Source organism: Silurus meridionalis, chromosome 11 (assembly GCF_014805685.1).
Source record: "Silurus meridionalis isolate SWU-2019-XX chromosome 11, ASM1480568v1, whole genome shotgun sequence".
NCBI lineage: Eukaryota > Metazoa > Chordata > Actinopteri > Siluriformes > Siluridae > Silurus > Silurus meridionalis.
In genome coordinates, this window is record NC_060894.1 from 6,356,810 (window position 1) to 6,382,847 (window position 26,038).

The 26,038-nt window shown below is 38.2% G+C and overlaps 1 protein-coding gene across 3 annotated transcripts in view; it reads right to left on the reverse strand.

The window, feature by feature from the left end:
• Positions 1-5,872: 5,872 nt before the first annotated feature.
• The window catches only part of kirrel3a (kirre like nephrin family adhesion molecule 3a), a 137,814-nt gene continuing 117,648 nt past the window's right edge, over positions 5,873-26,038 (reverse strand). The window contains exons 10-16 of one of the 3 annotated variants that reach the window (XM_046862070.1): positions 23,819-23,919; positions 19,951-20,149; positions 19,336-19,443; positions 17,561-17,641; positions 17,237-17,346; positions 16,950-17,036; positions 5,873-7,361 (exon numbers count right to left, since the gene is read on the reverse strand). In XM_046862070.1, coding sequence (XP_046718026.1) covers positions 6,951-7,361; positions 16,950-17,036; positions 17,237-17,346; positions 17,561-17,641; positions 19,336-19,443; positions 19,951-20,149; positions 23,819-23,919 — 1,097 coding nt within the window. In that variant the 3' untranslated portion in view covers positions 5,873-6,950. Of the gene's footprint in view, positions 7,362-16,949; positions 17,037-17,236; positions 17,347-17,560; positions 17,645-19,335; positions 19,444-19,950; positions 20,150-23,818; positions 23,920-26,038 lie in introns of all 3 variants that reach the window. The other 2 variants (XM_046862069.1, XM_046862071.1) reach the window with 2 other exon arrangements.

A 26,038-nucleotide genomic window follows, 5' to 3' on the forward strand; every position in this document is an offset into this window, starting at 1 on the left:
ATAGCAGGCATCTCAAGAACTACGATGTGCACATGGGGCATTGTCATGCTGGAACAGGTTTGGGTCTGTGAATGGAAAATTTGATGCTACCACATCCCAAGTGGTCAAATATAATAGTATCCCACCAAGTTTGTGGTAACAGTTTAGGGAAGAAGCAAATATGGCAGGAAAAGTTAGGTTTTATAATTCTTTTGTCCATATAGTGTACTTACAATATATCCAAACTATCTATTGTGTTCTGACAAACAGGAAGTAAGCAATGTACCATTATACTGTCATGTAATTTGGTCAACAAATTGTGTCCAAATTACATGTCCAAATCACCTCAGTCCATGATGTAGTGTTTGGACCCCTTAATCGTTTCTTGCATCCTATTATTAGTAGTATTTTACTGCTAAAATAGAAACTGTTTCAAGTTTTTTAAACATTGGACAAGTTGTTGACACCAAGAATCATTCATTTCCACCGTTCTTTTCATCCAGAACAGATTGTGTAGCTGTATTTGTTCTTGTTCTACTCCGGTTCCAAGCTTGAGCGGCACAACTCCTATAAAGATGTTTGGGTGCTGTAGACGAGATCAGACATCCATCTTCTTGTTTTTTTTTTTTAACTCACCGAAAGTAGCATGATGCATAACACACCCTTCCCTCACATTAAATAAATGATTACAGTGCAACAGGAGGCTTTGATGCATGGCAGATGGAGACAGACTTGAGCAGGGTATAAAGACGGCCTTCCAGGGTCTCTGAGTTCTCTGTTGTGGTGAATGTCAGGTGTGCTAGATAACAGTTAGCCACTATGCCGATCCATATTCGCTATAGCCAATGAAATCATTTTTATTAATTTAAGAAAATTATATAATACTAGGTGTGTGTGTGTGTGTGTGTGTGTGTGTGTGTGTGTGTGTGTGTGTGTGTGTGTTATTATAATTAGACAAAAAGAACGTGTTAAATGGTTTATTGATTGATCATAAAGATAATATGAAATGGCAGCGTTGGGGGAAGAGCCTGTAACATCGGAGACAACAAAGTAGTGATTAGTCTTTTCCCTCATCCCAATCATATTAGCATCTTTGTGTATTTCCGTCTCTCGTTTGCACGACCTCCAGGACAAAAGCGTTTTGTGTGTTTTCTCTCGGCACGATTGGGTCCGTCGTTTACATGACGATCGTCATACGCAGCAGTTCTGCTCGTGTATCAGGGCTCTTTGATATTCACGGTGCGCTACGCGTTATAAAGTCGTGCATGTTCTTTATAGCCTCCAGACTTCAAATTTCATCGCCATGCTATTAAATCTACAAGAAAAGACGCTGATCACATTTTGTGCCCATTACAATTACACACACACGCGCACACAAACACACAGCTTGATCTGAGTCAGCCAGCTGTGAAACAAAGTTCATTTTCTCTCTATCTCTCTCTTTCCCTCTCTCTTTCTTTTCTCATTAGCTCTTTTTTTATGTACACAGCAGGAACCGAGAAAACAAGCAAGAGAGGATGTTTGTAAATGAGCGATGGTGGTAAGGTTTAAAGCAGCAGAGCAGAACCGCTCATAAATAGCACCTTTACGTGGTAATACTGTACACGATGGGAACAAAACAAAAGCAGAGACTGAGACAAGAAGAGAAATTCTTGTAAGAAAGAAAGGAAAATGTACGTGGCCCTCACAGGAAAAGATTTGGGGACCCCTGATGTAATCCTCAAATGTTTTCCTGTGAGGGCCACATAAATTTCCCTTTCTTTAATAGGGGTTGGTATGGTCTGTAACAGAAAATGACTGGTTGAAGTGAGTACCAGTGTTAACGTAGTGATTTTATTGCGATTTTAAATGTATTTATTTTGTCTCCTAATGCTAGATTAGTTTAATATTCTGTTATGCATCATAAAGACAAATGAGCATTACTTATCAAGAGATATATACCGTATTTTCTGGACTATAAGCCACTACTTTTTTCCCACGCTTTGAACCCCGCGGCTTAAACAATGAAGCGGCTAATTTATAGATTTTTCCTGGGTTTTTCCCGGTTTCACAAACTTCAAGACAAAAAACTGAGCCCCATAACATTAGACCAATGAAATTGCAGAACGGGTTCAGGTGAACCAATGAAACTCTTTATATAAAATCAGATGCGCTCCCACTGAATCGGGCCGCACCACATCATAAATATGGATGATGTTCCTCTGACGTTTGACCTGCCGCTCACTCGAACTGTCTACAGGAATTGCGAATCATTCGGCATGCTGAAAACAACCGGGCATGAAAAACGCACCTCACCCCTGTTCTGAGCTGCACGGCATCGGGAGAAAAGCTTCACTGATGGTGATTTTTAAACGCACGACCCCTCAATCACTGCTCCTGCCTTCTGTCTCACTGCTGAAATGTGAAGTGTTGTAGAAGTAACATGCAGACATCGAAAAGGATGTCGGAGCCTAAACACATCAGGAGTCCTTCATCTAACATAATCATTCCATCCAGACCAAATCAAGCAGTCATTCTTGTTTAAGAAACAAAAAAATATTTTGTTGCATACAGTAGAGTGCAAGCTCGATACTCGCGGGGGTTACGTTCTTATGACCCCTTCGCGAGTAAAAAAAAATGGCGAGGTTTTGACTTTTTCCTTTTGATGGTTCCATTTTCAAGGGGAATTGTACATGTACTGTAAACTCCACAGAAATTGTGAATTACTTGTCATAATTTTTTTATTCACTACTTTAATTGAATAATACAATAATAAAATAGTATTTCAAACATTTTAATGTAATTTATTAGTACAAACTCAAAAAACCCAAAGTTTTGAAATGTTTGAACTTTCGAGCCGCTCGCAGCTTCTCGCCAACCATTGGATTTTCCGCGACTTGCTCTTTGTCCGGTTCCAAATAAAAAGTCACGAACTCTCGAGGTCACGAGTGTCAAGGTCACGAGTATCGAGGTTCCACTGTACTTCTTTTTTTTTTCAATGAATTTGGAACACTGTTTATGTATTTTTTTTTAAATCACACAACTTGTCATTCATGTCAAAAAGAATCAGAGAGGAGTCATGTCGCTTAAACGCAGAACCGTGACGTTCAATTTCCTTTTGTTTTTTTTTTTACTTTTATGGATTCTGAATGTGGCCCGCTGTTCAGTGTAAACACATCGCTTTATTCGCACCACATCGTTTATCAGGATCTGATCTGAAGTCGGCTTGGGGCTTTTTTTGATGTTATCAAGACATTCCTTGTTTTTCATTTGCACCATGCAGCAGATCTCAATTGTGATCACAAATAGTACAGTTGTTGCCTTGTCTCGTTTTAACTCCACAGCATCTTTCATCCCAACCAACACTTTCCTGCATTATTATGGGTGTTTGATCACACAGTATCCATAACTACCAATACAGTATTTATTTATTTTATTTTATTTTTATGTATTTATTCATTCATTAACCCTGATTCAAGAGATTTGCTCGTTTTTAAAGAAAACAGTGAAGCAATTTGTGTGTAAATATGGATAACAATGACAACAAAATAGCTCAGGCTTTGCACAAAGTAAAAACATGCTTATGTTCTAGCTTGTTTTTTATTATTCTCATTAATGAGCATGAACTACAGATTGCTGTGACTCTGGTCATATGAAAAAAATGTGTTTGTATAACCTGCCTAATATTCTTTCTTATTTGTTCTTGACTCCTAACCTGCCACTTAAGGAGGTAAAAATGTAAGGGGTCTGTCTGGTGGGACTGTTAAATGTCTAGTGCAAATTCTAGCATTTTTCTCTCACATCAAACCTCCTTCGTAGCCGTTTCCTCCTGCTTGGCCTCAACCTTAGCATTCTTCTAACCGATAACAATTTCTGCCACAATAGATTTTTCAAAACTGTTTATTTTTATACTCCTCCAAAGTTTGTCTAATGTACCAAATTTAGCATGTGCTATCTGCATAATAAGCCTCACAAAATAAAAAAGAATTCTGAGTATTTCATATTCTATAGAATCTAACAACAAAAGTGGGCGTGTATCTCATCAAAAACATAAAATGTGGTAGGTGCGGGTTGTAGACTGTGTGTGAATGTGTGGTTTATTGATTTTGGGTGCTTGTGCTCAAAGAAAGTTTAAGTGTTATCTTCTTTTTTAATATTTTGTGACTATATAGTGTTTCACAATGATTCTTTCTTTCTTTCTTTCTTTCTTTCTTTCTTTCTTTCTTTCTTTCTTTCTTTCTTTCTTTCTTTCTTTCGAAAGCTTGTTTTTCTGCCACAAAAAGTTGCCTTCTTCAAGATTCTGAAGCTTTTAAACAGAAAAATGTACTAAACTTATCAGAGTCAACCTGCTGCATACTGAAGAGCCTTTGATTAGATATTGAAAAATGTAGAAATTAGAAAATGCTTTAAACTGAGACAGGGGCTTTGATAATGCGAGATAACATAATATATAACAGTTGATTTTCCAGAACATTAAATGTAACTAATTTATGTAATTATATGAAATACATAGACAAACATATTGGGAAACCTGACTTTAATTTTCCCTTCACTTGAACTTGGTTGAAGTTCAAATCTCTATGAACACACTCTAGAATCTAGTGAAACGTCTTCCCAGAAGAGTAGAGTTTATTATAACAGCAAACAGAGATTAAATGTGGATTGGGAAGTTTAAAAAGCAAAAATGAATCTTATGCTCAAGTGTCTGCTAACTTTTGTCCATATATTATATATAAAAGTGTTTAAAAAGTATTCAATATTATTATATTTTTGTCAAATTGCTATGCTATATGAGGACAAAATATAAAAAAAAAAAAAAGATTATTTTCCCGCATGTGTTTTACTCCTTCTTAATGTCAATGTTTTGATGATTTATATTTGTTATTGATCGTACATCCTAAACATCATTAAAGAAAGACACAATCCTGAACGTATAATAAATGACCCAATAAAATGAGTCATTCATCAGAAATATTAGCGTAATGCTGATATAAGTCTTGGGACTGCAGCTGACTGAAGTGTCGGGTTAAACGTTTGTGACTCCTGTGGACTGCAACGGATTAAATTGTTTACTTTACATCGGCATTGCGAAATCAATAGAAAGCAGAGTTTGGCAAAGTGGCTGCAGTCGTCGTTTACTGCTCACGACACGCAGCCCCGCAGAACATCCTCAGAAGCTTCTAGAGAGCGGAGGCGAGTCAAAGAATGTGCTGATTAAGAGTTTTCTCCAACAGCGATGTTCGTGACCCGACTTTCAATTAAGCAGGCGGAGCAAAAAGAACGGGCTTTTTTCTATTTTGTATTTTTTTTTTTGCCGGTAGGCAAACGTGACAGTGTGCTTCCCTTCCCCCGATCCAGACGATGCATCATCTTCTGCAATCCATTACGTTTTCTTTGATGGGTCCAATACACTCGAGCCAACCTTTAAAAGCCAAGATGATGGATTAAAACCACGTCATGATAACTAATTCATGCGAGGATGTTATGAAGGTTTATGAAATCTCCCTAATGCCTTCATGGAGGTTTAATATATGGAAACAGAGAGACATAAAAGCCTGAACAAAAAGGGACTGATTGAAAGCAGGAGTCTGTCCAGGTTTACATCTTAATTAAATAATGTCCTCTGGCATTCAGATTAAGAATTGAGAATATATATATATATATATAAATAAATATATGCATATACATACACGATTGGAGACAGTGTTCATGAAGTTCTTTCATGGTAAATTAGAAGAAAGTCCATGAATTATTAATGGCGAGGCATCAATAAGACATGAAGAGAATCGGTGAAGGTGCGCTTTGACCTCCGTTCACACAGTTCGATTGTATATTTACAGAAAGAAATTATAGACATGGCTTTACTGATTTATCACATTGTCCATTCAAGTTTTTTTTTTTTGTCTTTATTGACCAGTTACTTTTCGCCCTTTATGATCATCTAAATCAGTTCGACTGCAATCGTTTTCAGTCACACCAAAAAAAAAAGTAAACAAAAAAGCATCCGCCCAGAGCTGCCGAAAGGAGGCACTTGATGCTCCGACCAAATGCCAGACATGGCAGGCTCGCTTAAAACAGCGACCTTAAACATACGTCCGTCTTATATCCTGTGTAAGTATTTAAAAAAAGAAGGAGAAGAAGAAGAAGAAGAAGAAGAAGAAAAGAGTCCCATCAATCCATCAAGCTGACAACGTTACAGTAGACTTGCACGGAAAGGCCGGATTTACAGAGCTTGAGTGTAAACAACACGCTGTAAGCTGAAATAGAAAAAAAAACAAAAACAAAGTACACACTTGGATTAAGCGCTTGAGGTCAGTTAAGAAAGTTCACATTGAGTAGGTGATTTCAGACAACCTTTTCCCCCTCCCCCCCCAAACCTTCACACCGCTCACGCCCCCGATATGTAAACATCACACGATCTGCATCTGCCATGCAAAATGAGTTTTAAAACACTCGTCCAAAGTGTCACGATGAGGAACGTAAAGAGGGAGAAGAATATACAATAAAGAAATGAGTTCCTGGTAACTGTTCAAAAGCTTGCAGGATTCAGTCCTGACGATCTCTCAGCCAGACGTCTGGAGTCCAAGAGTGAAATTAGTTGTCCTGTCTTAGTGGGTGGGGCTAACACCCTCTCTCACCTGTCAATCACAGCAACACTAGCCAATCCCAGGCGTGTGATTCTCGTGCATTTAGAGCAGAGATGATAGAAGACAGAAACTGAACAGATTTGAGAGAAAATGTGTACAAATCCCAAAAAACAGTAACAATGGAGTCCTGATTGTCATGGAATGACGTGTGAAGAAAAAAGTTACGGAATTAAAGATAAAATCAACCGTCAAACGTAAGAATGGAATCCTGATTGTCATGGAACAGCATGTGTCTGTGCGGAACAACAGGCTCAGTAAAACGTACAAAACACATTGCTTGTTAGAAAATACAGACAGATTTCACGTCATCCAGGCAAAGATTTCCATGAAAGTTTGTTCTCGGGCTCAGACGTGAGTGAGCATACGTTTCTGGAGCGGCCGCGTCAGGTCCGAGTTCTGCGAGGACGACTGCGAGTTGTGCGTCGAGGACGAAGCCGAAGCCTTGCTGGCTTTGTCGAAGTAACTGCTCGCGCTGCTGTCGCACGGGGCGTCCTGGAACGATCCGGAATCGCTGAGTTCACGCTCGCACAGCTCAATGGAGCTAGAGCCCATGGCCAGCACAAATCGGCCACCGTAGTCGTACAGACGGTGGTTGGGTGCAGCTCCCAGCGTGGAGTAGATGTTTGTGAAGGACATGCCTGTGGGGACTCGCTGTTTACCAAGCGTTGCTGCTCCGGATGGGTTGCGGGCTTCAGCCGACGTGGTGGCGTTGTGTTCTTTGAAGGTGTTCACGCTGTAGTAGCCGTTAGTCGGATCCTGAAAGCGCACACAGACACAATTTATTATTATTATTAGTAGTAGTAGTAGTAGCAGTAGTAACAAAACATTGGAAACATTATTATTGTAGACAATTATGCTTTTTTCACATTAACCAGTGGATGACAACAATGAAGTAAATGTAATTCGTTACTTTACTTAAGTAGCTTTTTTGTGTATCTGTATTTTACTAAAGTGTTTCCATTTTGGGAGATTTTTACTTTAACTTCACTACATTTCAAAGTCGAATATCTTATTTTTCTCTACATTTCACGAAATCAGTCTTTTTATTCATGAGTGGGTTTATTTTTATTTATTAACTGGTCAACACGCAGCAAGCCACCAATCAGGGTCGAGCGCGCTCAGTTTTTAACTTGTTTTGATTGCCGCTTAAACAGGTATCTACATACCGTAGCACGAACATACATTTGAAGGCAAACACTTCTGTACTTTTACTCAAGTGAAAGTTTAACGGGAGCACTTTTACTTTTACTGGAGTCATGTTTTACCTACTGTAGCTCTACTTAAACTGAAGTACATGGTTTGTTTACCTCATCCACCACTGCCATTAAAATACAATACATTTTTAACACTTTATATTAAAAAAAAAGTTCTTAAAAAATAGTGATTAAAAGTTCTGATTATTTTTAAACTTTTTACAATAAAAGAAATATATTATATACTTATATATAAATTCATATTTGTTTGTGAATGTGTTAAAATATCTGATTATATTTATTCAGTAATTTCATTTAATAATCATGATAGACAATTATATTTTAGAAATTGTCAGATTTTGTCATTTCTTTCTCCCAACCCTTTTGATTTCCTGTCCTAATAGTAGAGGCTAATTAACAACTAGCTTCACATTAACACCATCACAGTCTACAGGAAATACTGTAGGCATCCCACAGCAGGATATTGAAACAGGTCTCTGCCTCTTTCAGCCAAAAATAAGCCACATGAAATTATTTCTGCACACTTCGAAGCCAAGGTCAAGTTCGAGCGGCGCTAATTATCTTCACCGTGACACGGGGAATCAGCGAACAGACTGAGAAGTGGCTCTTGTTAAAAAGATTACATGGTTTTAGGGTGTGAAATAGTCGTTTTGTGCACATCAACAGTGGAATCTGGAGATCAGCTAAATAACAAGGGCCTTGATGATTCGGGCTGAAATTACCGTTTCATAAAATTCAATCTCTTCTGTTTATTATGGTTTTGTGAGAAACATTTCATATATAATTAACATTTAATGAATATATAATGGAATTTCTAGGACAGGAGAAAGATTTTGTCCTGTATACAAATATTATGTACCACTTTATCATTTTTCTTTTTCCTTCTAAATGCAGCCTTGACTTTATTACATTTTATATACAATCTCTTCTATAGGTCAAAATAATAATAATAATAATAATAATAATAATAATAATAATAATAATAATAATAATAATTAAAAGATATGAATTTAGAGGCTGATACTGTGTGACAAATGTATGTTTTCTCTGTAGAGGATTAAAAAAAAACCTTAAAGAAATTAAATAAATCAATTAACACATATATAAATAAATAAATAATCTATTTGACAAAATATTAACTTTTGAGGTTTTTCACAATATAATTAAAATAATAATAGTTTCTCTTTTCTCTTATTTTCTCTCTCTCTCTCTCTCTCTCTCTCTCTCTCTCAGTCTATATATATATATATAGACATAACCGGTTCCACTGTATATATATATATATATATATATATATATATATATATATATATATATATATACAGTGGAACCCGGTTATGTCGATGTCCTAGGGGGTCGCCAAAAAGCATCGAGGTAACCAATGATCGAGATAAACGAAAATCAAAATGGCGGCAGTATATTAACGTGCTTGAAATTTCTTTATGTACATGATGTGCGTTAATAAATGAGAATGTGCATGCACGTGTTTTTGAAGGGTTTTTTTACACAACAGCGTTGCCGTGATTTGTTTGATGAAGGCATGCTATAAAAATACATACAGTACATGTTTATCTGTCCGGAATCCACCTGCCACGCCCCCTTCGGCCCCCTTCAGCGTGTCAGGTGCTTTCTCGGCCGCTTTCTCTGAAGCTCCCGGCTTCAATCGGCGCACATATGGTGCTCGTTTAGCATCATCACCAGCTCCTGTTTGCTTTTTCAACAATAGTCATGGCTAGTCATTACACTACATGGACAAAAGTATAGAGATTCCTGACTTTCCAGCCATCTGAGGCTCATCCAAAACTGTAGACTGCACACAATTAAATAGGATGTCTTTGGATGTAGCCACAAACATGTTCCAGCATGGCAATGGCCTTTGTGCACAAAGCCAGCTCCCTGGAGATGTAGTTTACACAAACTGGAGTGGAAGATCTTGAGTGGCCTGCTATAGAGCTCTGACTTTAAACATGCTGAACACCTTCTGGGATAAATTGGAACACTGATTGCACCCAGGCCTCCTTACGATTCATCAGTACCTGACTTTACTAACACTCTTGTGGCTGAATAACCAAAAATCATCACAAGCACACTTGAAAATCTTCCCAAAAGAGTGGAGGTGGAAGTGGGAGCTAAATGATCAAAAAAGCACATACCAATTTTAGTCTCAGGTGTCAACAGAGTTTTGTACATATAGTTTCGACAAACAACGTTAAAATTGCTCTGGCTTTTCTTCTCTAGCAGGTCTACTTAAGAAGTCGCTGCTTCATTCAGAGTGAATCAGCACTAATCAGCTGAAGCTTTTTCTTATTTGGAGCATCTGTATGCTGGAGCATACAGATGCTCCAGCATCTCAACCTGCATTTAGACGGATGTTCTGTAACCACTAGTTCAACGGTAAAAGACCTGGGTGTTATTTTAGACAGCGACTTGTCTTTCAAAAATCACATCAATCAGGTTACAAAAACAGCCTTCTTTCACCTTAGAAATATTTCTAAGCTAAGAAATATGTTGTCTATATCCGATGCAGAGAAGCTCGTCCATGCGTTTATGACCTCCAGAATAGACTACTGTAATGCGTTACTAGGTGGATGTCCTGCTTCATTAATAAACAAGCTTCAGTTAGTCCAGAATGCAGCAGCCAGAGTTCTTACAAGGTCAAAAAAATATGATCACATAACCCCGATCTTATCGTCCCTACATTGGCTTCCTGTTAAGTTTCAATAGACTACAAACTATTACTTCTCACTTATAAAGCACTAAATGGTTTGGCTCCTGTATCTATCCAGTCTTTTAACACGCTACAATCCGCCACGCCCCTGAGATCTCAAAACTCTGGGCTTCTAGTAGTTCCTAGAATAGCAAAGTCCACTAAAGGTGGTAGAGCATTTTCACATTTAGCTCCTAAACTCTGGAATAGTCTTCCTGACGGTGTTCGGGGCTCAGACACACTCACCCAATTTAAGTGTAGATTAAAACGTATCTTTTAGCAAAGCCTACACATAACACACATCACATCATAACCTTGTGCTCCAGAACATCTGATCACATGCACATTATCAACTTGTGCTGTTAATATCATGAACAGCAGCTACGCTAATTCCTCTCCACTGCTTCTCTTTCTCCCCATCCCGAGGCATCCTGAGGTTGCTCCAGCTCCAGTCACCTCCCACCTCGTGATGATTACGGACCTTTAAAGAAGTAGATGCCGAACTCACAAACATCCTGAACCATCTAGAGACGTACCAGTGCCATTTGGATCCCGCTACATGTGTGGAGTTTTGACATTGGACCTCCTGGAGTGTTTAAAGGCTCTGGCATGGAGAAGCTGATGCTGGATCTGTGGTGATCACAAATGCTGAGCTTATAAAACTCGGAGCTACTAACCATATAGACTGTTTAAGACTGCAGAAAGAACATTACTTATAATCTTATACTCCAGTAATCATGTTAGTTCTCACTCTCCAGTGTTCTGTATTGTTGAAAGATTTATGATCAAACTCTTGATGTCACCCAGATGAGGATGGGTTCCCCTTTTGAGTCTGGTTCCTCTCAAGGTTTCTTCCTCATAACATCTAAGGGAGTTTTTCCTTGCCACAGTCGCCACGGCTTGCTCATCAGGGACAAATGCACACCATTCACCACCACTGTTGATTTGTGTAAAGCTGCTTTGAGACAATGTCTGTTGTGAAAAGCGCTATACAAATAAACTTGACTTGACTTGACTTGACTTGATTTAAGATGCAACACAAGTAAAGTTTGAAAGTGTTTGAAGTATTTGAGGTTAAAGGTTACTCGATTTATAATTCCTTTTTTTAATAATAATAATTATTATTAAATTCGAGTGGAAAAAGCTTAGGCCTGTCCCCTGAAGGAGATGTTAATTGGCTTTTCATTAAATAGACTGCGCAGGCACCGGAGCAGCGTGACCCCTATTACCTCCCAATTTAACATACACGGATAAAAAATGTAAAAAAAACCACCCATGCTTCACATGAGCACTTTGATTTACAATTTGTTTTGAATTTTGAATCCATGACAAATATCGCTGAAGACAAATGAGAAAGGATTTACTTATAAATATGCAAATGTACAAAATTGAGGATTTTTTTTTTTTTTTTTTTTATGAGACTGACTGACATTAGTCACTGAAAGAAAAATAAATAAATAAATAAATAAATAAATAAATAAATAAATATAGGTGCAAATGAATTCGTAAAAGAAATACATATTAACAAACATTTAAAATGTGAAACAACTTAAAAATAAAGGATCTTTTTGTTGTGTTATCATGATCTAATAAAAACAATATGCTTCTTATTAGATTTATTTATTAGGCACAGAAAATTAAGAAAAATCTTTGCTTTATTTTTTTATTATGCTTTAATTACATTGTAACATTTTATATTAAATCTATTTTCTAAAAAATATCTATTAATTTATATATTAATTTTTACTTAATTAAAAAGCTTTCCTAATAAAATTATGTTTTGTAATAAAGTTATAACATGCAAGCAGTTGTAGTGTGCAATGTGTTTAGTGTAGTGTGTAGCAATATTGTGTTGATGTGTGTTGATGTGTGTAGGGGTAGTGTGTAGTTGTAGTGTGCAATGTGTTTAGTGTAGTGTGTAGCAATATTGTGTTGATGTGTGTTGATGTGTGTAGGAGTAGTGTGTAGTTGTAGTGTGCAATGTGTTTAGTGTAGTGTGTAGCTATATTGTGTTGATGTGTGTTAATGTATGTAGGAGTAGTGTGTAGTTGTAGTGTATAAATGTAGTGGGTAGTTATATTAAATAGGTGTAGTGTGTAGATGTAGTGTGTAGTTGTAGTGGGTAGTTATATTAAGTATGTGTAGTGTTTAGGAGTAGTGTGTAGTTGTAGTGGGTAGTTATATTAAGTAGGTGTAGTGTGTAGATGTAGTGTGTAGGTGTAATGTGTAATTGTAGTGTAGAATTCTAGTATGTAGATGTGCAGTTGTAGTGTATAAATATAGTGTGTAGTTATATCAACTAGGTGTAGTGTGTAGATGTAGTGTGTAGTTGTAGTGTATAAATATAGTGGGTAGTTATATTAACTCGGTGTAGTGTGTAGATGTAGTGTGTAGGTGTAGTGTGTAGTTATATTAAGTAGGTGTAGTGTGTAGATGTAGTGTGTAGGTGTAGTGTGTAGTTGTAGTGTATAAATGTAGTGGGTAGTTATATTTACTAGGTGTAGTGTGTAGATGTAGTGTGTAGGAGTAGTGTGTAGTTATATTAAGTAGGTGTAGTGTGTAGATGTAGTGTGTGGTTATATTAAGTAGGTGTTGTGTGTAGATGTAGTGTATAGGAGTAGTGTGTAGTTATATTAAGTAGGTGTAGTGTGAAGATGTAGTGTTGTGTATAGATGTAGTGTGTAGTCATATTAAGTAGGTGTTGTGTGTAGATGTAGTGTGTAGGAGTAGTGTGTAGTTATATTAAGTAGGTGTTGTGTGTAGATGTAGTGTGTAGGAGTAGTGTGTAGTTATATTAAGTAGGTGTAGTGTGTAGATGTAGTGTGTAGGAGTAGTGTGTGGTTATATTAAGTAGGTGTTGTGTGTAGATGTAGTGTGTAGGAGTAGTGTAGTTATATTAAGTAGGTGTAGTGTGTAGGAGTAGTGTGTAGTAATATTAAGTAGGTGTAGTGTGTAGTTGTAGTGTATAGATGTAGTGGGTAGTTATATTAAGTAGGTGTTGTGTGTAGATGTAGTGTGTAGGAGTAGTGTGTAGTTATATTAAGTAGGTGTTGTGTGTAGTGTGTAGTGTGTAGGAGTAGTGTGTAGTTATATTAAGTAGGTGTAGTGTGTAGATGTAGTGTGTAGTAATATTAAGTAGGTGTAGTGTGTAGTTGTAGTGTATAGATGTAGTGGGTAGTTATATTAAGTAGGTGTTGTGTGTAGATGGAGTGTGTAGGAGTAGTGTGCAGTTATATTAAGTAGGTGTTGTGTGTAGATGGAGTGTGTAGGAGTAGTGTGTAGTTATATTAAGTAGGTGTAGTGTGTAGATGTAGTGTGTAGGAGTAGTGTGTAGTTATATTAAGTAGGTGTTGTGTGTAGATGTAGTGTGTAGGAGTAGTGTGTAGTTATATTAAGTAGGTGTAGTGTGTAGGAGTAGTGTGTAGTAATATTAAGTAGGTGTAGTGTGTAGATGTAGTGTATAGGAGTAGTGTAGTTATATTAAGTAGGTGTTGTGTGTAGATGGAGTGTGTAGGAGTAGTGTAGTTATATTAAGTAGGTGTTGTGTGTAGATGGAGTGTGTAGGAGTAGTGTGTAGTTATATTAAGTAGGTGTAGTGTAGATGTAGTGTGTAGGAGTAGTGTGTAGTTATATTAAGTAGGTGTTGTGTGTAGATGTAGTGTGTAGGAGTAGTTATATTAAGTAGGTGTAGTGTGTAGTTGTAGTGGGTAGTTATATTTACTAGGTGTAGTGTGTAGTTGTAGTGTATAGATGTAGTGGTAGTTATATTAAGTAGGTGTTGTGTAGATGGAGTGTGTAGGAGTAGTGTAGTTATATTAAGTAGGTGTGTGTGTAGATGTAGTGTGTAGGAGTAGTGTGTAGTTATATTAAGTAGGTGTTGTGTGTAGATGTAGTATGTAGGAGTAGTGTGTAGTTATATTAAGTGGGTGTAGTGTGTAGATGTAGTGTGTAGGAGTAGTGTGTAGTTATATTAAGTAGGTGTTGTGTGTAGATGTAGTGTGTAGGAGTAGTGTGTAGTTATATTAAGTAGGTGTTGTGTAGATGTAGTATGTAGGAGTAGTGTGTAGTTATATTAAGTGGGTGTAGTGTAGATGTAGTGTGTAGGAGTAGTGTAGTTATATTAAGTAGGTAGTGTGTAGATGTAGTGTGTAGGTGTAGTGTGTAGTTGTAGTGTATAGATGTAGTGGTAGTTATATTAAGTAGGTGTAGTGTGTAGATGTAGTGTGTAGGAGTAGTGTGTAGTTATATTAAGTAGGTGTAGTGTAGATGTAGTGTGTGGTTATATTAAGTAGGTGTTGTGTGTAGATGTAGTGTATAGGAGTAGTGTGTAGTTATATTAAGTAGGTGTAGTGTGTAGAGTAGTGTGTAGTTGTAGTGTATAGATGTAGTGTGTAGTTATATTAAGTAGGTGTTGTGTGTAGATGTAGTGTGTAGGAGTAGTGTGTAGTTATATTAAGTAGGTGTTGTGTAGATGTAGTGTGTAGGAGTAGTGTGTAGTTATATTAAGTAGGTGTAGTGTGTAGATGTAGTGTGTAGGAGTAGTGTGGTTATATTAAGTAGGTGTTGTGTGTAGATGTAGTGTGTAGGAGTAGTGTGTAGTTATATTAAGTAGGTGTAGTGTGTAGGAGTAGTGTGTAGTAATATTAAGTAGGTGTAGTGTGTAGTTGTAGTGTATAGATGTAGTGGGTAGTTATATTAAGTAGGTGTTGTGTGTAGATGTAGTGTAGGAGTAGTGTGTAGTTATATTAAGTAGGTGTTGTGTGTAGTGTGTAGTGTGTAGGAGTAGTGTGTAGTTATATTAAGTAGGTGTAGTGTGTAGATGTAGTGTGTAGTAATATTAAGTAGGTGTAGTGTGTAGTTGTAGTGTATAGATGTAGTGGGTAGTTATATTAAGTAGGTGTTGTGTGTAGATGGAGTGTGTAGGAGTAGTGTGCAGTTATATTAAGTAGGTGTTGTGTGTAGATGGAGTGTGTAGGAGTAGTGTGTAGTTATATTAAGTAGGTGTAGTGTGTAGATGTAGTGTGTAGGAGTAGTGTGTAGTTATATTAAGTAGGTGTGTGTGTAGATGTAGTGTGTAGGAGTAGTGTGTAGTTATATTAAGTAGGTGTAGTGTGTAGGAGTAGTGTGTAGTAATATTAAGTAGGTGTAGTGTGTAGTTGTAGTGTATAGATGTAGTGGTAGTTATATTAAGTAGGTGTTGTGTGTAGATGGAGTGTAGGAGTAGTGTGCAGTTATATTAAGTAGGTGTTGTGTGTAGATGTAGTGTGTAGGAGTAGTGTGGTTATATTAAGTAGGTGTTGTGTGTAGATGTAGTATGTAGGAGTAGTGTGTAGTTATATTAAGTGGGTGTAGTGTGTAGATGTAGTGTGTAGGAGTAGTGTAGTTATATTAAGTAGGTGTTGTGTGTAGATGTAGTGTGTAGGAGTAGTGTGTGGTTATATTAAGTAGGTGTTGTGTGTAGATGTAGTGTAGGAGTAGTGTGTAGTTATATTAAGTGGGTGTAGTGTGTAGATGTAGTGTGTAGGAGTAGTGTGTAGTTATATTAAGTAGGTGTAGTGTGTAGATATAGTGTGTAGCTGTATGTGTAATTGTAGTGTAGAATTCTAGTGTGTGGATGTATTACATAAGTGCAGTGGTGGCAAAAGTACACATATCCTACAGATACTCATGTTCTGAAAGACTGGTTGAAGTACTGACTATACTTTTTTACTGAAGTTAAACTAAAGAAGTTTGGGCTCTGACATGTACTTAAGTAAAACATAGCTTTTACTACTACCTGTTTTAGTGTCACGTTGGTAACTGGACCTCACGTCATATTAATATTAGGGCTGCCAATCGATTAAAATATGAAATCGCGATTAATCACACGGTTGTCATGAGTTAACTCGTGATTAAACACAATACAATTGCAAATTTCTATCTGCTCTAAATGTACCTTCGAATGAATACTTTTCGTTTTTTATACTCTATTCAACATGGGCATAGACAAATATGGATGCTTATGCAAACGTATGTTTATTATTACCAAAACCATATTCAACATAGAGCAGGAAAGAATTTTGCTATGTTTCCACACGGACGGTTAATGAGGTGATACCGGAGAAACTGCACCTCTTCTGTAGTTGTACTTCAATACTTCCCATCTCTGAGTAGATGTAGTGTGTAGCTGTAGTGTGTAGGTATAATGTGTAACTCTAGTGTATAGATTTAGTGTGTTGATGTATTAAGTAAGTGTGGTGTGTAGCTATAGTGTGTAGGTGTAATGTGTAGGTGCAGTGTGTAAGTGTAGTGTGTAGATGCAGTGTGTAGGGGTGTGTAATGTGGAGGTGTAGTGTGTAGAAAGAGAGTCTGAGGTGACAGACGCTCTGACAGTCGAGTGTGTTTAATGAAGATGGACGAGGGTGAGCAGCTCATCAACTTCACCTTAATGTGCTGGAACTCCTCCTCCTCTTCCTGTAGGACTTCCAGCTGCTTCAACACCGATTCTTGCTGGAACTCCCCACGCTCCATCTGTGGGGATGGGGGGGTTGGGGCAGACAGAGAGAAAAAAAGAGAGAGAGAGTGAGTGAAGTGAAAAAGGACACTAATAAACACACAGTGTTGCAGTATTTTGTTTATTGAAACAGCACCATGAGCTTTTTGCTCCAATCGAGCAGATTTTCGCAGCAGGAAGTGAACGCTGAGGGAAACAGGGAACTGGCAGGACTCACCATCATCTGCTTCACGCCCGCGTGCTCCTCCGTCTCCCTCGACGCGTTATGATCCTTGTGAACGATCTCTACCCGGATGTCATTTTTTGCTGAGACGACCCCTTTGAGACCTGAGAGACAGCGCAGTGATTAGTCAGAGCTGTCATCTCGGAGCCACTAAGTTTCAAAAGCATCGGCCTCCCAAATCCCAGATGAACGTCTAGCAGTACATCACAGCGCGCTACTTAGCCCATTACCGCCACATGCATTGAATTGTTTGCTAAATGGGGGTGGAAAAAAAAGGGGGGGGAAGAAGTGAGAAAGGAGCATGCAACTGGATCTTACTTTCAGCCTTAATTGTGCTCGAGAGTTCTTTCTGGCGTGCAGAGAGCGAGACGGGCAGTGAGGACATTACCAGGTGCATGTCTTCTGTGGCACAACAACACACATGCGAATAAATATGACGGGGGTCAGGAAGCCGACAAAATAAATCTACCATGCCTTTATTATTTAGGTGCATATACAAAAAACAGGCCTTTGCCTCAAATCAAACATGACATTATACCTTTACTTTACACTGTATAGTAATGATATTATTTAAACAATTATTATTGCTGAACATTATTCACTCTATATAATTTTTTTTTTTTGGAAAAGTGTCAGTAGTAAATGCACTAATTTGTCATACATAGATTATACTGATGGCATTTGGCATACGCACTTAATCAGTAATTTACATTTAGCTCATACATACAACTGAGCCCCTATGGGGTTTAAGGGCCTTGATTTGGGGCCCAGGAGTGGCAGCTTGGTCTGGACTTACAACCCTTATACCCAAAGTTATACTATACTATACTATACATATACTAAGCTACCGCTCCCATTACAGCACAGTGCAATTCTTTTTTTCACATATTAGGAAACTTGGGTCAGAACACAGAGTTAGAACATATTAGTCATGATATTGCCCCTGGAGCAGAGAAGGTTAAGGGCCTTGTTAAAGGGCCCAACACGTGTAGCTTGGCCAGGCTGGGGCTTAAACCCCTGACCTTCTGATCAGTAACCCAGAGCCTTATCCATTGAGCCACCACTCCCAGTAAAGGGAGCTTATGCTTTTGCTGTTCCTTAATAAAAAAACTTTCTTTCGGCTTCTCCCATTAGGGGTCGCCACAGTGGATCATCCGTATTTATGATCCGCATGTTTGATTTGGCACGTTTTTACGCTTGATGCCCTTCCTAACGCAACCCTCCCCATTTATCCGGGCTTGGGACCGGCACTAAGGGTGCACTGACTTGTGCAACCCTAATGGCTGGGGTTGGTTCCCTGACCGGGGATCGAACACGGGCTGTAATAAATATATATAATAATAAATATATTTCCTTTTACATTCAACAACTATAAATGCAGCCATAAACATATAAATAGTAAAGCATGACACTCTTTGATTCATAATATCTAATTTGTTGAAGAAAAATAGGGATAAAAAGCAATAGATTGTGCTGTAAGAGCAAATAATATTCAGAACACAATTCTATGGATTGTTTTCTTATAATTGAATATGACAAGATGTTATTCCTTATATTTTTTAGTTAATTTATCAAAAAAACAACATTATTTCAATAAATAATAATAATAATAGAAATTATAATTATGATAATAATAATAATAATAATAATAATAATAATAATAAATGCTGCCTGTAATTTCTTATGTTCTGTTCAATTACAGTTGCCTTTGCTTGAGCTGCATACTGAGCATAAATGAAAAATAAATAAAGAACCAACCAACCAAACAAACAAAAATGTTACATCTGAAATTCTTCCGTGTATAGCCTGGTGACAAACATGGAATTTTGCTAAGTAGTGAACAGAACATAAGGGGTTAATATTTTGCCATACAGCCTGATTTAAATCATGCAAAACAAAAAAAACCACTAGGTCTCTCTAAGGACCTGTTCCAAACTTGAGGTGAGGACTAGCTCTGCTTGCTCGCTGCTCTCGTTCTTCTCCCATTTATCAGCCCAAGGGAGAGAGAGAGAGAGAGAGAGAGAGAGAGAGAGAGAGAGAGAGAGAGAGAGAGCAAAAAAGGGAAGAACGAGAGAAGGAGCGAGAGCACTTACTCCTCTGCAGGCGAGCGCAGCAGAAAGCCCCAAGGGTCCCCATGAGGACGATGAGCGCCAGGAAAGCTCCCACCGCGACCCCGATGATGACGGCCAAGCGCAGGGACCCTACAGAGGACACACAGAGCACCCCGGGGGAGTAATCAGTGAATCAAAATGCAGCAAATACTAAATCTGAAGGCCATTCGTCACTCGAGACAGAATAGAGGCTAGGGTTTTTCTTAACATCGGTCCTCAGAAAAATCCTACAGGGAGAGACGTTCGCTCCTCACGAGTCGGATCTAATAGATGAAAATAGGGCAGCATTTGAATAAGGAAGCGGCATCTAATCCCACATAAATATTTCAAAAGGCCTTGTGAATGCGAGCGGGAAAGCGATTTAGGGCAATTGAAATTAGATTACAAATGAACGATCGGAAAGTCATTATGGAATTATTTTGCAGATTTAAATTGTTGACATTTACCCGAGTAAAGGAGCTTACCGGGGACTCGTTGCCCTTGTACTTGAAATAATCAAGGCAGTGTGCTTAATCACTCCGGGACACGAGTACGGAAAAAAATTCAACTCTCTCTCTCTTTCTCTCTCTCTCTCTCTCCAAACACACACATACACACCTTGTTCCTTGAGGCGAATGATCTCAGTGTCAGAGCCGAAGCTGTTCCAGGCTGTGCAGTTGTAAATGGTCTGGAAGTCGGCAGGGACGATGTTGCTCATGGTCAGAGTGGAGATGACGCCTTCCTCCGTGCTCACTGTCTCCACCGTGTATCTTCCTGACGTTCCCGACTCCAACACTGTCTCCTTCCAGGACCAAGCCTGGAACACACATAGAGAGTTTGTGGATATTTAGTGAAGATTAAATAATACAATACTCTTAGCTATTGGTGAAATATTATAAAGAGTCTACGTATATGAGACCTATATGAGATTCTATATAAGGTATAGATGGTAGGCATGAAACATCAAAGACTCTATATGATATATACAAAAAGGCATGATACATTATAGTCTCTATATATGTCATGTGTGAGACATTATAAACACTATATGAGACGCACATGATTTATCCTATGTTAGAGGTATCAAATGAAATCTATGCATCTATGCAATCTAAGACCTTTCTAGCAATATGTGGTTTCACACTTTAAAGGCTGAATGAACACAAATCTCTACAAACCCAATCCAAAATCTAGTAGAACATTTTCCCAGAAGATTGGAGGTTATTATAACTGCAAATGTGAACTTAACGTGGGTTCAAAAATCACATTTGAATCTTATGGTTGAGTGTCCACAAACTTTTACTTCATATAATGTAGTAGATATGAGGCGTATACAATAGATGTTGGATACCATAGACATTATAAAAAACATAGGGTTTTATTACCACATTCGTAATACAACCATAAATAATTTGTTTCCTTTAAAAGGCATTGATAAAAATGTATTTGGGGGGAAAAAAATGTTTACATGAATAATCGTTTCAGATTTTTATCACTGACCAGGGCTGTTTATATATCTTTTTTTTCTGTCTTCCTTTTAATGAAAAGCGCATTCGAGTCACATTTGGAAAACCGTAGGCGGCACACATGGTACTTTATAACCGTGTTATTTATAAAGGCTTGATTACCACTTTCATTTTATGCTATTAAATTGTTCATTAGGCATATGCGCTTCATAAACAAGCGAAAGTACACCGCCGCTTTTAATTTCATGCTCCTGTAAGAAGCAGCCGGGGTTAAAATTCTCAAAAATAGTCATGTTATGCCAATAAATGTGTTATAAATGCGACCCACAAATGAAGGTTTAACAAATGTGACCCAAGAGGGTTCTAAATGCTAAATGCTACACTGCATGTAGAAATCAAGTGAGAAAAGCAACACGAATGCATGTGAGGAGAGCGATTTGATGTGTGACGTTTCAAGGGGACAGAGATGTAAAGAGTTATTTTAACTTTCCGTCCCCAGATATCACACCTGATATCACCTCAGAAGCCTCCACGGCTAAGTGTTGGACAGCTAGCCTGAATACATATCGTACAATAATAGCAGGGATGCTAATAGCAACCACTTTCTGTGGACATGAACACACACTGGCACAAAAAAAAATAAAATAAACGTAACTGTTATTGGTTGACGTTTGAGTTTTAGTGCCCACACACTGTACAGTCCTCAAGAGACGAAACACACATTTCCTTTAAGCCCCATTAGTCTCGGATGATAAAGTCGGCCACGCTTCAGAGGGCCGTGTGTCATAGCGGCGGCCATTATCCAGCTTTATTTTACCAAAAAAAGAACTCATCTGTTTTTTTCATTAAATGAGCATCTGGGAAGGTTTCATAAAAGAGGACGACGTTTGGAAATCAAACAAAACAAATATATTAATCCTTCTGTTTGTATTTTCTCTCTCTCTCACTTTCTCTCTCTGTGTTTTTCTCTCTCTCTGTCTTTCTCCCTGCCTCTGATGATGATTCAGTGAAGAGAACAATGTTGAAGGATGAAATAGTTTTGTATAGAATTAATCTGTTATCCGAAGGCCGTAATGATGAATGCCTTTTATTTCAGAACAATTGCTTTTCACCTTTTTTAGCTGGAGACAGAATAAAGCAGACATGGTGCATTTGTTTGTTTGAAACAGACAGATAGTTTGGCATTTCGGTGATATTTCAGTCTAATATGCTGGCATTATCCTACCCCAAAGGCAAGACAAATAAATAAGGAAATATATTCCAATAATAATAACTAAAAACAACAAAAAAAAAATGGTTTTTGGTCTCTCTGTTTATATTATGATTTTACCTGGGAATTCAACTGAGATGAAAAAAAAAAAAAATGTAATAAAGTAAACAGAAATAAACCAACTAACCAACTACAGTAGTTCCTTCTAGCAAGAACTTTACAGTTTGTCTCTTACTTCATCTCTCTGTACTTCTTTTCCTTCTCTACTGTTTTCGTTTCCTTTCTTTGTTACTTCATTTCCCTCTTTCTAAGGTTCCTACCTAAAGGGGCAACACTACTAAGCTGATTCAGCAATTAAACACCACAAAGCCACGTATAATAGTTGCATAGCTTAAAACCCGAACACCAGTGTGTCAGTTAAGCCAAATAACACCCGACAGGGATCACTGACCGAAATGATAACTCCATATGAATGTACTTCAGAATGAATATATGAATCCGCTCATTAGGGTGACCAAGCCTGCGCTCGGCTTTAATAAATGCACTGTATAAGCAGTACAGCGGTACAGCATGCCCGTCGTTGTACGTCGCTCTGGATAAGGGCGTCTGCTAAATGCTGCACATGTAAATGTAAATGTAAATGTAAATGCCCTCCTGCACATATTATAGCCAGGTCACCATGACATGTGGTCAAGTGTACTGTGGATTTTTAAAGAGATACTTACAGATAATTGTTCTCCTTAATTTTTCTGCATTTTGTGTTTACATTACTGATTGGAGATGAGTAAGATCGCTTCCTTCCTTCCTTCCTTCCTTCCTTCCTCACTTCCTTCCTTGCTCCATTCCTTACAAACTTCCAGCATGTATTATTGTATCCTTCCTTCCTTCCTTCCTTCCTTCCTTCTTTCCTTCCTTCCTTCCTTCCTTCCTTCCTTCTGACCTTCTAGCATGTATTTTGTATCCCTACTTCCAACTTTCCTTTCTTCTTTCTATCTTTTCTCCATTCCTTTTATCCTTCCAGCATGTTTCATTGTACCCTTCCTTCCTTTCTTCCTTCCTTTCTTCCTTTCTTCCTTCCTTTCTTCGTTTCTTTCTTCGTTTCTTTCTTTCTTTCTTTCTTTCTTTCTTTCTTTCTTTCTTTCTTTCTTTCTTTCTTTTTCCTTCCTTCCTCCCATCTTCCTTCCTCCCTATCTTGCTTCCTCGCATCATTCTTCCCTTTTTCCTTCCTACCATCCTTCCTCTCTTCCTGTTTCCCTATCTTCCTTTCTTCCATCCTTCCTCCCTTCCTTCCTCCTATTCTTCCTTCCTCCCATCCTTTCCCTCTTCCTTCCATCCTCCCATCCTTCCTCTCATCATTCCTTCCTTCCTTCCTTCCTTCCTTCCTTCCTTCCTTCCTTCCTTCCTTCTATCCTTCCTTTCTTCTCTCCTCCCATCCTTCTTTCCTTGTTTTCTTCCTCCCATCCTTCCTTCCCAGTAAATCTTTGCCTTAATCCCACATTCTTTTTCTTTATTGCATTCTTATTGCGCTCCTTTCTTTCTTTACCCACTGTATCTCCTTTCCCTACTTTCTTTCAGTATATATTTGTCTTCCTTTCCTTTGTCTCTTGAAAAATCATATCAGAAGACAACACAGGCAGCTTTCATGTCACTTTTATGTCACTTTATCTTGGTAATCACAACAAATAAGGAACAAAAGCTACCACACCATACTTCCATCATGTAGTCAGTGTATCATATTTTTGAAACAGAGTGAAAGAAATGGAAAAAGAGAGAGAGGGAGAGAGAGAGAGAAATGGAGAACGGCACTCACAATGCGATCCGGAGGAGGAGTGCTGCGGATGAAACACTTGATCTGGCCTTTCTCTCCGTACAGAGCCTGCTGAGTCTGGGTGCTGGAGATAGTAGGAGGACCTGAAAGCGGGCATGACAATCAGTCTGTGTTAGTGCCTATCACACACACACACACACACACACACACACACACACACACACACACACACAAAACACAGCCTGCAGGGACAGGACCACACCTACACACCACAGAAATTCAGAGCCTTGCTGACTGTACGTTTCTCAGCTCTTTACGTATATCTTAATAAAAAAGGCTGAATAATAAATATAGATGCCCTTTAAAACTTTGCTAAAATAACAAAGCTTGTGGTAGCCTAAAACTTTAGCATTCACACACACACACACACACACACACACACACACGTACGCACGTGTATGTACCCATGCCAACATGAGATTCCACCCACAAGGCTGAAAAAATAAAATAAAATAAAATGGCTGAATATTTTATAAATAAAATTGCCATCTATATTTATTGCCCATGTATGTCGAGAAAATAAGAAAGAAAACAATATTATAATCTTACGCACTTCCATAATAACCTCAATCCCATCATGATTTTACTTCAGGACAAAATACACTATACTTCACTTGAACTAGGAGACCCAAACCTGTTCCAGCATGACAATGCCCCTGTGCACAAAGCCGGCTCCATGAACATATGCTTTACATGGGTTAAAATGGAAGATCCCCTGCTATTGAGCTCTGACCTCAATCACATTGAACGATGAATTGGAACACTAACTGCACCCCAGGTCTCCTCACCTCACCTAAATGAGTACCTCATTTTATTAACACCCTTATGGCTGAATGAGCACAAGCTCCACAAGCAAACTCTAGTGGAACGTCTTTCCAGAAGAGTGGAGCTTATTAGAAAAGCAAATGTGCTCAGAAAGAACATACAAATCTTAATTTCAGCTGCCACATTCGTTTGTATAGTTTTTTATCATCTATTTTGAACTATTTCATTAATAAACATGTCTCATGTAAGAATTAAAACACTTTGTATGATTTTGTCACATCAATAGAATCAGCGATGGCGTTACTGTTGCCACCCTGAGAATAGTTTATTCCCCTCACACCAACACTTGCTATTCGTCAAAGAAAGGTTTTCCTTGATCCATTTTTAGTTTCTTTTAATTTTGTGAAAACAGGTTAGGACTTACATAGTATCTTGACACAGTTTTTCTCTCACCAGACATTTCTTCTTCTGTATTTTAAAGTTGATGACAAAATAAAACAAAAATCACATTAATAACTGTAAAGATGTGTCAATTCCTCCTGAGGACTGACTGGCACTGAAGACTCCTTCCATAAATATTCGATAATGTTTGTGTAAAGTGTATTGAGTGTAACACAATGGACAATTATACAGACAGTACAGTAAAATAAAAAAAGCTTGTGTTAAGCTTATAATTTAAAATCCAGGAACTGTGAGAGAGCTACTGCTGGGTCGCTCTGGATTAAAAAAAAATAAAAAAATCAGAACTCGGTCTCTGCCTAAGTCATTATGCACCTCCGGGATCAGCAGATTTCCCATTTTAATTGGATTAAAATCTTAACACACACACACACACACACACACACACACACACACACACACACACTCACACACACTCACACACTGATGCTTTCCCGCAGAGGTCTGCTCTATTCTCTGGCAGAGAAAAAAAAAAGTGTGAAACAAATGTTCTTCCTCCTCCCCTTTTTAATTACACATGGCTGCAAAGACGGTGGGGAGGCGTAAGGTAGAGTCGTGGCCTTTTTCAGCAGCGATTGACTCCGCCCTCAGGGGGACCGGCAAAATCAGACGGGGGGATCGGCGCTGTAAATGAGCGCTATAATTAGACGGCTTTATCTCATGGACTCAAAATGGGAGCTGCTCCTAAACATCAGGGGATAGAGAGAGAGAGAGAGAGAGAGAGAGAGAGAGAGAGAGAGAGATATAGACGAAGAAAGATAGATAGAGAGAGAGAGAGAGAGAGAGAGAGAGAGAGAGAGAGATAGACGAAGAAAAAAAGATAGAGAGAGAGAGAGAACTCGAGAGAGGCTCGAGGGAGAGATGGAAAAAAGATTTGTGAAGATTTTTGGCTTGTGACTAGCAAACAGACATCATAAGACATTACACACACTCGGGGAGATGGAATAAAATAAAAAATAATACGTCGTTTTTATTTAC